Source organism: Pongo abelii, chromosome 11 (genome assembly GCF_028885655.2).
Source record: "Pongo abelii isolate AG06213 chromosome 11, NHGRI_mPonAbe1-v2.0_pri, whole genome shotgun sequence".
Taxonomy (NCBI): Eukaryota; Metazoa; Chordata; class Mammalia; order Primates; family Hominidae; genus Pongo; species Pongo abelii.
Window position 1 is genome coordinate 99216287 of NC_071996.2, and position 14506 is coordinate 99230792.

Below are 14506 nucleotides of genomic sequence, written 5' to 3' on the forward strand. Positions count from 1 at the left end.
ATAGCCATAGAGTCACATAACCATGCAATCAGGAGTCTGGAAATGGTGTATCCCATATTTCCAGATACATATGGTATGTGTTTATGGAGAATAGTTAGCAGTTATTAAAAACATACACTTCCAACAATAATCATATTGATATATTTAAAAGGTTAAATAATGGCATCTCACCTGTAACAACCTTAGTCGTTGTTCATTGTTGAATCTTTCCACTGCAGCCCAGAACCACCGAATTACAATATGATTGTCATGGTATCCTATCAAACCAATCATAAAAGCCCATGTTACTTTGACTCTTCTATATTAAGCCACCAAGATACGTGACACGAAGAGTCCCCAGACATAAATCATCCTCTTGAATTCTTTAAAAGTTGTCTATAATTTTAAGACTAAGGAATAACACTGTATATATGATCATATGAGTGTCAAAAGTTAAACAAAAACAACATTAAGTGAAACCAAGAGGTCTCTATTTTCATTTAGCAGTCACTAAGTGAAACTAGTAAAGAGAAGAACAACAAATGAGTTATTTTAACCATATCATTTCTGTAAAATACAACAGTTGTTACTGGAAATATTTAACTCTTTTGGTCATTCACATAAGAAGTAATTTTCAAATACCTCTATGCCAAGCACTGTACCAAGGTTGGGGGCATAATGGCAAAGAAAACAGACCCTCCCAGGGCTTCTGGCAGAGGGGAGACACATTAATCAAATAATTTATACAAACAAATACATAATTGCAAGCTCTCTTAAAAGCTATATATAATATTCATACTTTAAAATCAACTTAGTTTCACATTGACTTACTAATAAAAAGGGAAAAGTGACCTTTAGTTCCTTAAATAAATCCTAAATAATCACCAACTTAATTTTACTCTTATTCCATACTTTAGTAGAATTTAAGAAAATGTCAAAGGAATCACCTCATGGGCAGTGATGATGGATTCCAAAAACCTTTCAGTGAAAACAAAAATTAAATTCAGAGAAAAGGCTAACAAGGATTTAGTGATTCAAACCAATGAATAGACATAGTTAATGGGCACTGAGTTAGTAGTCCAGAATAGAAGGCAGGTAGAAATTATTTTAATCTAAATTTTTCCTCACATTTCAGTAGTTGTAGGATTTGGGAGGAATCTCACCTTACTGTTTACCATTTCAGTGATGTTTAGTCCCCTTTGGAGGAAAAAAGGATCAAAGAGAAGGCTGATCAAAACTGAATTGGACATGAGGACACATGGGCCATGCCCGGAGTTTGGTGAAGACTAGCAATTTGGTACTGAGCAAAGTTTCTCATCTACAAAAGAAGTGCACTGGCTCTTTGTAGCTTTAAAGTTTTTTGACCTTATGAATTAGCCCTTTTCTGCTTCCCTTTTGCTATTTGTGCCAAACCTTTTGGAGGAGGAAGAGTGAATGTGTCTCATCATATTCTCCCCTAGCAGCTGGTGTGTGAACATATGGCAGGTGGCAGCCACACAGCCGCTTCTTTACACAGTGCCAAGTAGCTGGGTGAGCAAACATGGCAGCTGAGGTTCTCAGCATTTTCCTGCCCCCTCCCAAAGATTTCATTTGATAAGATTTACAATAACCATATAAATAGGTCCTTGATTATTCAGATTGAGGGAATAAAATTTTATGCCATGGAAATACAAAAATGGCTGATTCTATTAATGCATTGCTGTTAGAATCTCCTGGGTCCAGGTGCGGTGGCTTACGCGTGTAATCCCAGCACTTTGGGAGGCCAAGGCAGGAGATCGCTTGAGGCCAGGAATTCGAGACCAGCCTGGCCAACATGGTGAAACCCCATCTCTACTAAAAATACAAAAATTAGCCAGGTATGGTGGCACACGCCCTCTGTCTAAAAAAAAAAAAAAAAAAAAAAAAAAAAATCAAAAAATCATCTCCTGGAAGGAAGGAATGAGCTAATAATATTTATGGTGAAATATAACTTATGTAGCATGTCAGAGAAATTGTGCTCTCAGTGAAAATCGATGGGGTTAACAACATTATAATAACCAAAGAGATATATGGATTATACTTGGGCCAACTGGAAAAGACTTATTTCAGCAATTGGACTTCAGAAATAGCAGCAATAGAAACTGCAATTAAATACAGCCTTTCAGATTAAATGTGTGAGCAAGGCCAGCCCGTGGTGCAGGGATGAGCTGGAACAGGCAAGCACAGGCATAACCAAAAGCAATTTAGCAAATGTTAAGGCATTTTTTTACTATAAACTTTTAAAACTACTTTTTTTAAAAAAAATCTCTGCTTCAACTTAGAGATAACTGGAGAACTGTTCAGCTCTCAATTTACTCTGCTAAGTGATTAATTCAGTGATGTTAGGTTTGTAGTTTTCATTCTCCAAGTTCAGAACTACTTCTAATCTCTTATACTTTGAGTTAAAAAACAAAACCCAAACCAGAAAACAACTAGTATTTGTCATGAATTTCCGAAGGCTTTCTAACATGGTGATAATTTTCAGAAAATGTATTCTTTGCTTAAAATTATTTAATAAAACCTTAACTCTGGGTTACCATCAGGTCCCTTGCAAAGTATTAGTTTAACACTCAAATTTCAACAGCTTTGGTCCCAGTTACTAATCGATAATTTGTACTGATCTGCAGAAGTGTCCATTTTTTAGCTTCCCATTTTGTGAAGTGTCAGATAGTGCAGTTTTTAATTAATCTTACTACAGTCTTCTTTTCACTTGAAATTCATGCTTGAATTTAGAACTTCTCCAATAATGTTGTATTTTGGGAACTGTGTCTTATTCCATTCAAGTGTTCTGACTATGAATTACTACTGATAAGGAGCGTAGTGAACGGTGGAAAAACTGTGCTGATTGGGAAGCTCAAAGGGTATGCTTTTTTAAGTTTTAGAAACAAAATGGAATAGGTGGAGTTTGACCAGCTGGATGTTAGCTCCTTGGTGCTTCACTGGCAACACCATAAAGTAATTAATTAGTGTTCTGACGGTCACATTTCCTCACCAACAATTAAGAGTTCTGACATCCTTTGATGGTGTGTAAACAGTCCTTCTCCCATCTGACAGATGAGGTAACCAGGAAAAGAAGAGAATGTACCTTGCCCAAGGTCTCAAGGGAGCCTGCATCAGACCTATGATTAGAGTCCAAGTGCTGTTGCCTGTCCTATATTCAGTTGGCAAGCTGAACCATGCCTTCCTTTAATTTGAAATTTAAAATCTAGCCATCTATAAATCAAATTTCACCTCCTCTATATTCTGTGTTGTTTCTCCAATCACTTAGGTCTATTTCAGCTGTGCCTGCGATGACCAATTCCAGTTCTCTTGCATCAAAAACAGATACCAGCCTGGCATCCACCACCTGTGGAATAAAAAGAGTACAAGGCATCGCTTAGGAGCCTGGAGAAACATCAGCTATAATTAAGCCTTAGAAAAGGGGACACATGGAGTTTCAGGAATAATAGGCGTGTACCTTGTGTTGGCACTTGAAAACCTGTAAAGCTCCCTACAAATTTAAGGCATTCTTTAGTATAAGGTTGATGAGATTTGCCTTGACAGAATTTTTGTTTTATAATTGATTGCTGATTAATCTAGGTCCCATCCACCTTTAGGAAACTATCTAGTGTTTCTACAGAAAAAGTCACATACAATACATGCCAACTCATTCTGATCTCAGATATAATTATTTCACAGAGCAAGCATGAGATTTGATTACCCATATCTAAGCATAAGATGCATGGCTTAAATGTTACTAGTGGTCATTAAATCAAAAAATGCTACTCGAATTCAGCCCATAACATTTATTTCAGTGATCTCTTGTAACAGTGAGTTAAGCTTCTTTTGGTGTTCTTGAAACATAAGGGAAAAAATACTGAACTTTTCGCATGGAAAGAGCAACAGTAAACACAGCAGAAATAGTCTACACATGTAAAGTAGATGGAATGGACTGTGGCATCATTTATATCAGACTGCAAACTCCTCCTACTGCTGATTGTCTTTACCTCATAGAAGCCACGCACTAAGCTCTCTGTTTGCTGTACAACACCCCTCTCAATCCTCCACTTCACCATCCTCTCGATGTACTCCTTCTTGTTCTTCTCTGTAACTGGGATATTGGCACCCCCTGGCTTTAATTCTCGTTCAGTTATCTGAGATTACAAAATAAAAAGAATGACTATAAAGCAATACTCTTAATGTTATAACAACATTACTAGCAGTGAGCTGAAATCAGCCAGCTACCTGTCCCAGCCCTGCCCTAGGCACATCCCACAAGCTGGCAGTGAGGCCCCAGGCACTCACAGAGCACACACACTCAGGAAAAACTAGGCATTGAGTGGGTGCTTGAAAGCTTTGGTGATTAAAATATATATATGTATTTCTGTTACTACAGGTTAAGTTTTAAAATGACGATGAATTGGCTTCAGATACTAGCCTGCTGCTATTTGAGTATTTGACAAAACCCATTTTCACAAATTTCTCAGAATTGACTATATCTAGAGTAAAGATTTACTTTAAAGAAGCAAAATTACACTCAAGTGAATGTTAAATTGAGAACTTTTTCAAAACACATGGAATTCAGAAAAGCAGCTAAAGATTAATGCCTAAATAAGAACATTAATTATAAACTAGTATATAATTTCTGGAAGAAATGTTTTCCCTACTCTTCCACCAATTTTGAAAAAAAAATTAATATATTCTGTTTTTAAGTCTCCCCCAAAACATTGTTTATGTTCCCTTAGCTTCAAAAAAAATCAATTTTGGTTCTTTTTTTTTCTTTTCTTTTTTGAGACAGGGTCTCACTCTCATCCCCCAGGCTAGAGTGCAGTGGCATGATCCAGGCTCGCTGCAGCCTCAACCTCCCCAGCTCAGGTGACCCTCCCACCTTGGCCTCCTGAGTAGCTGGGACTACAGGTGTGTGCCACCACACCTGGCTAAGTTTTGTATTTTTTGTAGAGACAGGGTTTCACCATGTTGCCTAGGCTGGTCCTGAACTTCTAGGCTCAATTGATCCTCCCGCCTTGGCCTCCCAAAGTGCTGGGATTACAGGCATGAGCCACCGTGCCCAGCCACCATTCTATAAATGCCAATTAAAAAATTCCGTAGTGTGGACTTTTAAAAAACTGCATTCTATATAAGGTAAATTCTCATATTTTGGGGGATATTTTAGTTGGAAATAAAAAGAAGATTGCTTACAACATAAACAGTTATCACCATCTGTAATTTACAGCATCTTAATCTGCAGCTGACATGAATTCTAACCTTTGTAACTGTGGTTATTATAACTGTGTGTGATCCTGAGTTTAAATCACCCAATAAACCACAAATAAATAAGCATCTGATCTTAGCCATGGAGTTAATTCTTCACTCGTCAATAGCCTTCAGTTACCACACTTAGGCACCAGGTGTGCAGATACACACACCTGCCCAAATACTTCTTCGTTCACAGTGAACGTGAGGTCTAGGATGTCATGGATATCATTGTCTTTCATCCACTGCAGGCTCTGATGGAACTCTTCATCAAGGTATTCTAGATCACTCAGGTCACATAGACTAAGATGACAAACAGACAGAAACAAATGTGTAGGCATGGCTATTAGCAAAAACCCAGAGTCATAAGGAAAGAAACTAAGAATTAAAGAGAAGAATAAGAGCCACTACCTAGGCAGTGATTTCTGGAATGTTCTTAGTCCAAGTCCAGTAATTAAACCAGTGAAATAATTCAGAAATTTGTTATAAAATTAGAAAGTCCTAAATATATAATATGACACAAGAATCATTCAGCCTGCGTCTTCCTTTATAGACACAGAACTGGAGGTGCAAAGAACGAGTGCCATCTGCGCAGTCATCCATCATCAATGCCAGATCAGGAACTGGTACTCGGGTTGACAACTTGGATCCATTATTCTTTCTGGCTATATTATAGTACCTTAAAATACTGTTATCTTAATTTGAAATTATTTATATATTTCTATAGTATATTTTAACTTTGTTTTTTTATTGAAAGACATGATTTTTATTTTATTTTATTTTATTTTTTATTAAAGACATGATTCATCTTCACATACATTCCCTTTTTCTTCATGGTTCTTATTCTGAAAATAGAAAGCCACAGAACCTGTTGTCAATCTGTAATTTTCCCCCACTTTTTTTAATTGCAGAGAAAGAATCTACATGAGGTATAGTTACTGTTCCATGACCCAGTTGTACAGTGGTAGTCATTGATTTGCTATGGCTGTTTTGAAATTTCACTCCTCTTAACCCAATTTTAAGGGTCATTTTTTTTCAGTTCAATCTGAACATTCATTAGGCATCAAGTATGTACCAGACATCTGAATAGCTACTTGATGAATAGTCACTACCCTCAGGAGCTAATGGGCTAGTTGGGGAGCCAGGTACACAAATAGATAAGTTAATATAAAGCGATAAGTGATAACATAAGATTGGTAACACTTAAAACTCATGTACTTTTAAAATGTGTGTCACACTTCAATTTAACAAAAGATAAGGTAGGGATAGGGATTTAGGTGTCAGAGCACCCATGAGGGGCATTTTCTTTGACCGAGAGATTCAGGAAAAGCTTTTTGCAGAAGATAATGTCTACATTAAATCTTTCAGGATGTTTAAAAGCAAGAGAGGTAAAAAGGAATAAATGAAGGAGGAGAAGGGGAAAGAGAAAGGAGAAAGAGAGAATAACATGAACAAAATACAAGGCATGGAAGTGTACAGGGAACTCCAAGCATATCAGCAGTTTGAGAGAGTTAACCTCAAGACAGAATTTCTAGAGAATGAGGCCAGCAAGGGAGCAGGCCTTAATGTCATCCTAAGGAGATTGGTGATTCAGAACTACCAAAAGATTTTAAGACAGGGCATGACATGATCAGACGTGAAATGTGAATTATAAACAGCTCCTCTGGAAGTCCCAGTGTGAAGGATCATTTAAAATGGGGTGGGATGAGGGGTGGTTATCATTAGAGGGTAGAGACCAATGAATAGAACACTATAGTAATATGGCCAAAATAAGATAAGGGCTCTAACTAGGGCTGTGCTATTAAGGTTGGAGAGAAGAAGATGAATTTGAAAATCATTTAGGAGGCAAACATGTAGCAATCAGGAAATGGTTTTATTGGGGGAGTGTAAAGAAGGCTATCTAAAATAGGGGTGACAAATGAACTCATGTCAAAACTAACTGTAATTAATTGCCAGGCTTGAGCACTATAAGTTAAAAAGATTTCTGAGGCCACAATGAGTTCAGTGGGAAAAAGTACCACAGGTGATTTGTGAACTCTACCCTGGGAATGATGGGGTAGAGTAGAGACGGGGAAGAGTAGAACATGTACCGTGTGTATTTGTCATCGCTGTTCAAGGGTGACTCCCAATTTCTGACCAGAGTGGCCTGAGAATAGTGGCACTATTAACTGTAACTGGGCATATGGGAGAAGGTATACTTTTAGGTAGGGAAACTTGATGAGCTTAGTCTTAACCATGTTGATTCTGAGGTCCTTGTAAGACATCCGAGTGGAGATATTTGGTGGACTGTTGACCATGTGAGGCAACATCTTAAGGGAGATCAAGACTGAGAGTACAGATTTGGGAGCCAGAGGAGATAAGACAGGCGAAGAAATTCCCCCACGAGAGCACACTGAGTGAGAAAACCAGGGGCCTGATGATAGAAGCTTCAGGTACACCAAGACTTAAGGGCATGTCAGAAGAGGGGCTGATGAAGGGACAGAAAAGTTAAAAAAAAGAACCTGCAAAGTACAGTGTCATAGATGCCAGCTCCGAAGGAAAGACACAGGAATAAATGGTGGTGGGTGTGGGCGGTGCACAGTGTCAGAAGCAGTAGCATGATCCAATAAGATACGGACTAATCAGTATTCTTTAAATGGCTCCACAGGTTTTCTGGTGGGAAAGAAACCAGGCTGAAGTGTGCTGAGGGTGTGAATTTGAAGTAAGTGTAGACAGTCAGTATAGACTAGTCTTTCAGGAAGCTTAAATGAGAAGATAAGAGATAAGGCAATGAAATGGGAAGATGCAAAGTGGGCCACAAAGAACCAAAGAGACAGAAGACAGCACCTGTTCCCCAGTGCTACAGCTGTGAAGACACTGAAAGAGAGGAAGGCAAAAGTCTTTCTACTGACCCTCCCAAGGGCCCACAAGAAGCATTTTGTTTGCTTTCATTTGAGGTCTAGGCTTCCATTTTACAGTAAGCAAGTGCGTGGCCTCAGTTAGGGTATGGGCCGGACAGAGCCAAGTGATAATTCAGTGCATTCTCATCGCAAATTTGAGCTACTATCCCACAGACAGTTGCCTTCTGTTCAGCCTTGTAAATGGCTGCTGATTATAGGACAGAAACAATTAGCCCTACATTTTGCAATAACTGCAATCTTTCATTAACAATGAAGAAAACATTCTGTGAATGCTGAATTTTCATTTTCCATAATAAATTACTAAGGGCATAGAGAAAGTTTAAGAAACATATGGCACTGTCCACCCTTGACAAACAAATAAAAAATAAAACCAAAACAAAGGAAAATGAAGATTTGAACGAGGAGTAAGCATTTGAAAATTTGCATCCAGCCAAATATAAAATGTATCTCATAAAGGAGAGGGGGCTGTGAGTCACTAAGACTAACCCACAACTATTCTATTAATAATCTGCATTAATACCACAGGAATTCCAGGGCTGTGTTTGAAGTACAATTGTTTTAAAGAAACACATGCTGCAACAAATGAGAATAAATTTTGGGGGGTAGAGCAAAACTAAAACTCTGGAGGGTAAATAAGTCAGAGGCAGGAAAAACACAGTCATCGTATTTGAAATTGTATTAGTTTCAGAAATCTAAACCACTATTAGGTTTAATAACAACAGATATGAGATTGTAAACAGATAAACAATGACTGACAGAAGAATTTTTTCAAAAAAGTAAATACTGCATTTTACATGCTAATTATGCAGGCAATAAAAATATTCTTACATTCTGAGAAGAGCCTTATAAAAGGGCCGTGTGAAGAAGGCATCCAACAAATACTGGTGTATTAGTGCAAGACCAAGGATCCTACCACTGAATCGGAACCTGTGAAGGAAACACATGAGATGGCTTACACGTCATGGAGCAGTTTCTAGGTGGTTCCATATGCTTCCTAGAATGCCCTCCAGCGCTAACCATCTAAATTTTTCCAATATTAATTGCCTACTACGTCGTGAGAATTTGTATGCACCATGGGCTGTGTCTTCATCAGGCCAGTGATACAGTTTGTATACTTGTCCCTGCCCAAATGTCATGTTGAATTGCAATCCCCATTGCTGGGAGTGGGGCCTGGTGGGAGGTGTTTGGATCATGGAGGCTGATCCCTTATGGCTTGGTGCTGTCTTCATGATAGTGAGTTCTCATGAAATCTGGTCATATAAAAGTGTGTGGCACCTCCCTCCAACACACACTCTCTCTCTCCTGCTTTTGTCATATGATGTGCCTGCTTCCCCTTTGCCTTCCACCATGATTGAAAAAGCTCCCTGAGACTGTCCCCAAAGCCCAGTGATTTGGGTGCTATGCTTCCTGTACAGCCTGCAGAATCATGAGCCAATTAAACCTCTTTTCTTTATAAATTACCAGTCTCAGGTATTTCTTTATAGCAATGCAAGAATGGGCTAATACAGCCAGTAATTCATACCTACTTGCTGAAGAATCGGTTTCACTCATATTTAGAGACCCTGCTCCACCTTCACTGCATATCAACAATGTAGCACCCCACATTCATGAATCCCCTTGAGCATTTCAATGACATTTCCCCAAACCACTTCTAAGAGATGTTGACAGATGAGACCTCCGGAGGTGGGGAAAATGCTATTCCCTCCTAGTGTGTATGCACGAATATTAGCAGGATTTCTCTAATACAAACTCAGTAGCAATCCCCTTCTGAGGAAAGGCCCAATCTCAGATCAAGAAAGTTTCTACCCCTATTCTCTCTCGAGCCCCATTCCTGATATTTTCGCCATTCAAGAATTGTGCACATGGACATTTGGGGGAGTTTCCTTCTGAGACATTCTGTTCTCTAAAATTTCAAGGCTCAATTCTATTCTGAATCACTTTGGAAATTTTATTAAATATATTTGTTATGACTGGATTTGCTGCCTGAGATGTAAACTTACTTTCTCTTTCAAAAGAATTCAAGTTTCTGGCTCTTTGAAAGTCTGATGCCTTCCAAAAGTATAACTCCATACTGAGATTCGTACTGTAAGTTTGTAATTTTAGTATTAGGCAGCCATTTTAAGAACAATGTCCAGCAGTATGGTTCCTCTTTATTTCCATTTATTTAGCACAACTGTAATAGTCACAGTTAGAAGGACTTCAAATTGCAGCTAAACAGAAGTTAATTTGAAGAGTATAACGCCCTCCACCCACCAATATTAATCTCATGATTCAAATAAGCTTTTTCCATGAATCCTGCTCATATTCTTTCCTTCGTTGCTGTCAGGGAAAATGAACAGGAGCAAGCAAACAGGGGTTATACAAGTATTTGAAGTGTATAAATGCAGAGATTTAAAAAAGATGTGAGGACATTTGGAAAGAGTGCAATTTGGGATTTTCAGCATAATTAATCTTCAGATGGGAATCCTAAATCAGTTTCCTTGATTTTGTGTGAGAAATTAGGAAAGAGGGAGGCAACACCTGGCTACAAACTTCAAATGGCTAATACCGTAAGTGGCCACTGCTTGTGACTCCCCGCTCCTGCCCTTCTACCATCAATGCCCCCAGGTCACCACACCAGCCCCACTGCCCACTAGAGCACCATCATCGCCAGAGTTGAGAGTCAGAGCCCCAGCCAGAGTTCCAGCTGCCCTGTCTCCTCCTGCCATGGCAGCCACTTCCCCAAGGGCTGCTCTAGAAGCTGTCTGATCTCTGGGTCAGGCCCTTCCCCTCCTCACCCCCACCTCAGCTTAGAGCTCATAGGCACCCAAAGGTACAGAGAGGAATATAGGGATCTCACCAGGAACTCATCATCTTTTTCTTGCAGTGGGAAATACCTTTTGAATTCTACCCAACTCACTTAAATTGATCTTATGGAACAGATCAATTCCCAGCTATCAACAGATCTAGTCCTAGCTTGGAGACTGCCTATATATTTAAATTTGACAATAAAAACAAGAGTCAAATGAGGTACTTAACTGAAAATATGATTTTGCCCAAGGGAAAAAAATGTTTTAATGTTTAAATGTAGGTTCTATAAAAAAACTAATATCATAGAAAATCACCTGAAGAAAAGTGTTGGGGAAAAAATACTTACCATTCATGGTGATTGTCTACAAAAGCAGACATAGGACTTATTTGTACTGTGTATGTGTCATTGGCTGAATATTCAAATAAGCCATAATATGGGTTAAAGAGTTCTCTGGATACCAGGAAGAAAAACTCTCTGGAAGGCCCACTGTAATCCAGCCTGTAACAAAAATCCACAAAAAGAATAATCTGTTACTTTTTTTCTAGATATTGGGCACTTTTTCTCCAGAGCTCAAGTTTCCATAGGATGCTCATTACAAATCTAATTGTCCACATGCCAGAGCTGTCCAAAACAAACTGAATGATCATAGTTTCTGATCTCATTGTGTCTTGACCCAGATTAGTAAAATGGACATTTATGTGGAGCATACCTAAAACTAAGCCACACATCATACAACAGGCACACAATAGGCAATATTCTAATACATACAGTAGGCAATATGCTAATATTTTGATTATGTAAATATGTACAAAGAGGTAAATCTTTCGAATGTCGGGAGCAAGCTTATAGAAAAAGGGAGCACAATGAGAAAGCTTTATTTAAACAGGGTAAAACCAGGGGTAATCAGTTACATATGCTTACAGGACATGGAGTCCTCATGGATGTCTGAAATATTTTTAAATGGGAGAAGAAAGATACTTCCATGAATTCGAGATAAGACATTACAGATACAAGTCCCCTTAGGGAGATCAGTAGCAAAAAATGGAGTGATAGGGTACAAATGTTTTAAATGATAAAACACCAAGGAAAATTACAGACATGAAAAATGAGGGTGCCTAAAGCTTCTTAAGGAAGGTATTTGGAGAAAGAGGCTGAAACTCTAACACCTGAGCTACAGTATAAATTCTACTTTACTCACAAAGATGTCAGGGTCAAATTGAAGTGTAAGAAAAGATTGTGTTAGGTCTGAGGAATGACAAGTGGCCAAAAATGACGAGAGTAAAAAATGCAAAGTAAGGAGGAGTTTGCAGTAAAGCAATGTGATGCGCTAAATTTAAAATGAAAAATATAAAATACATCGACCCTATGATAAAATGTATACACGTGGGCTCAAAGATAGGGAAGGAATGCTGAAAAGGGAATGAAGGCAACTGAGAAGCTGGGGTGGAAGAGGGATTGTGAAAGACTTTTCTTCTCCTTCTTCCTCTTTTCTCCCTCTATCTTATTTTTTCTTCTTTTTGAATTTTTTCTGTGGGCATCACTGCATTTTTTTTAATGAAAAAAAATCTGAGTCTTGTTCAGTGATAGGATTGTGTGATGGAGAAAAAAACGGATCCTAGGCAGGGCATGTCAGCTCATGCCTGTAATCCCAGCACTTTGGGAAGCCAAGGTGGGAAGATCCATTGAGTCAAGGAGTTTGAGATAAGCCTGGGCAAGGAGTTTGAGACAGTGACACAGTGAGACCCCCATCTCTACAAAAAATAAGAAAAAATTAGCCAGGTGTGGTGGCATGTGCCAGTAGTCCCAGCTACTTGGGAGGCTGAGGCAGGAGCATCTCTTGAGCCCAAGAGTTTGAGGCTGCATGAGCTATGATCACGCCACTGCACTCCAGCCTGGGTGATGGAGAAAGAACAGCAGCAACAAAAAGGATCCTACAGGCAGAAGATAAATAAAAATGGTTTACACAGAACAGACTTCAACTATTCATACTACTTTCCCAATTTTTGTTATATCTGAATATATATGTACTATTATTAATATTTTTCATTAAGTCAACTTTAAATCTATTTGCTTTTTTAATAGAACTTTGTCTTACACAATCTTTATAAAGTTTTCATGTGCTAGCTCTATTGTTTCCCAATATACCTTAAAATGAATACATGAATATTAAAATAAAAAAGCCAGTCTTTGTAGTAGCTAAAATCATTTAACACATCACCAGTGGTGTTAAAATCCTCACACCTATACTATGCTGACAGGGAAGCTATGTGTAAAGAAAAATGCAAACAGCAGACTCCCAGAGCCAAAGAGGCTGTAGGTGACACGATGGACCTGCCCTCTGGGGCAGCTGAATATAACATGCTAACAGGTGGCTCCCAGGATCCATGGGACTACCCTCAGGTTACTCTGAGGACTCCCAAAGCAGTACCCTGGCTGCCTCCTCAGTGCAGGGATGCACAGACTACCTGTCCCTCCTTATGCTGTGACGAAGGCATTCTTTGTGGCTTCCTCCCGCTGACCTAATTCTGGCCTGTGACGCCGCCAGGAACAAGTAGACTATTTCTTCCACTTGAACATTCTTTACATACTCAGAAGCTTTCTTTCAACAAAAGTCTGTGTGCTGATTACATATGGGGTACTAATCTAGATCCTAAAGATATAAAACTTTTTCAAAGTCATTTTCCATCGGAACTTCAGGTTTAGCAGTTTCCGTCTCCTGGTCTCTGCCTCCTTCTCTCCCTTTCCCACTCCTGAGCATGGCCACTTCCTTCAACCTTCTCTCAGGGCAGGGGTGAGAATTCCCTCTCTACCCTGGTGGCAGTAAAAACTTGACGGTAACACTCCAGGTGAGGTCTTCTCAGCACAGAGCTTAGAAAGTCCTCGACACTGTTCTCCGGCAATGCAGGTTAAACTTATCCTGCCTTTGGGGCAACCACTTTACTTTGTTGACTTATAAGGTGCTAGTCATCAGCTAAAGCCCCACACCTTTCATCTAAGCTGCTTTAACCCAGGACTCCCCCATCCTGTCTGCATGCAGCTGCATCTTTCAAAAGCCTTAGTATGGCCGGGTGCCATGGCTCACGCCTGTAATCCCAGCACTCTGGGAGGCTGAGGCAGGTGGATCACGAGGTCAGGAGATTGAGACCATCCTGGCCAACACGGTGAAACCCCATCTCTACTAAAAATACAAAAAATTAGCTGGGTGTGGTGGCGCGTGCCTGTAATCCCAGCTACTCGAGAGGCTGAGGCAGGAGAATCACTTGAACCAAGGAGTCAGAGGTTGCAGATTGCGCCTCTGCACTCCAGCCTGGCGACAGAGCAGGACTCCGTCTCAAAAAAAAAAAAAAAAAAAAAAAAAAGGCCTTAGTACTAGACTATACTTTTCCCTGCTAAAATTTTACTTTTTGAGACTTAGTCCCCTGTGTCTTTTAGAAACAGAGCATGCCAGTGGTCAAAGTCATCTTAGGAGTCATTTTGTCCAATGCCATCATTTTATAGAGACGACTAAGGCCGAAAGAGATCACTGACTTGTATCACATGAAAACTGCAAATGGAAGAACCAGCAGGTCAAGCAGGTGCCCTGACC

At 39.4% G+C, this 14506-nt stretch overlaps 1 protein-coding gene across 8 annotated transcripts in view; it reads right to left on the minus strand.

The window, feature by feature from the left end:
- HECW2 (HECT, C2 and WW domain containing E3 ubiquitin protein ligase 2) overlaps positions 1 to 14506 on the minus strand; it is a 399402-nt gene that overhangs the window by 18457 nt on the left and 366439 nt on the right. For all 8 annotated transcript variants that reach the window (XM_063712948.1, XM_063712946.1, XM_063712951.1 and 5 more), the window contains 6 exons: positions 11266 to 11418; positions 8958 to 9056; positions 5403 to 5532; positions 3984 to 4130; positions 3229 to 3343; positions 172 to 257 (listed from right to left, as the gene is read on the minus strand). In XM_063712948.1, coding sequence (XP_063569018.1) covers positions 172 to 257; positions 3229 to 3343; positions 3984 to 4130; positions 5403 to 5532; positions 8958 to 9056; positions 11266 to 11418 — 730 coding nt within the window. The remainder of the gene's footprint in view (positions 1 to 171; positions 258 to 3228; positions 3344 to 3983; positions 4131 to 5402; positions 5533 to 8957; positions 9057 to 11265; positions 11419 to 14506) is intronic.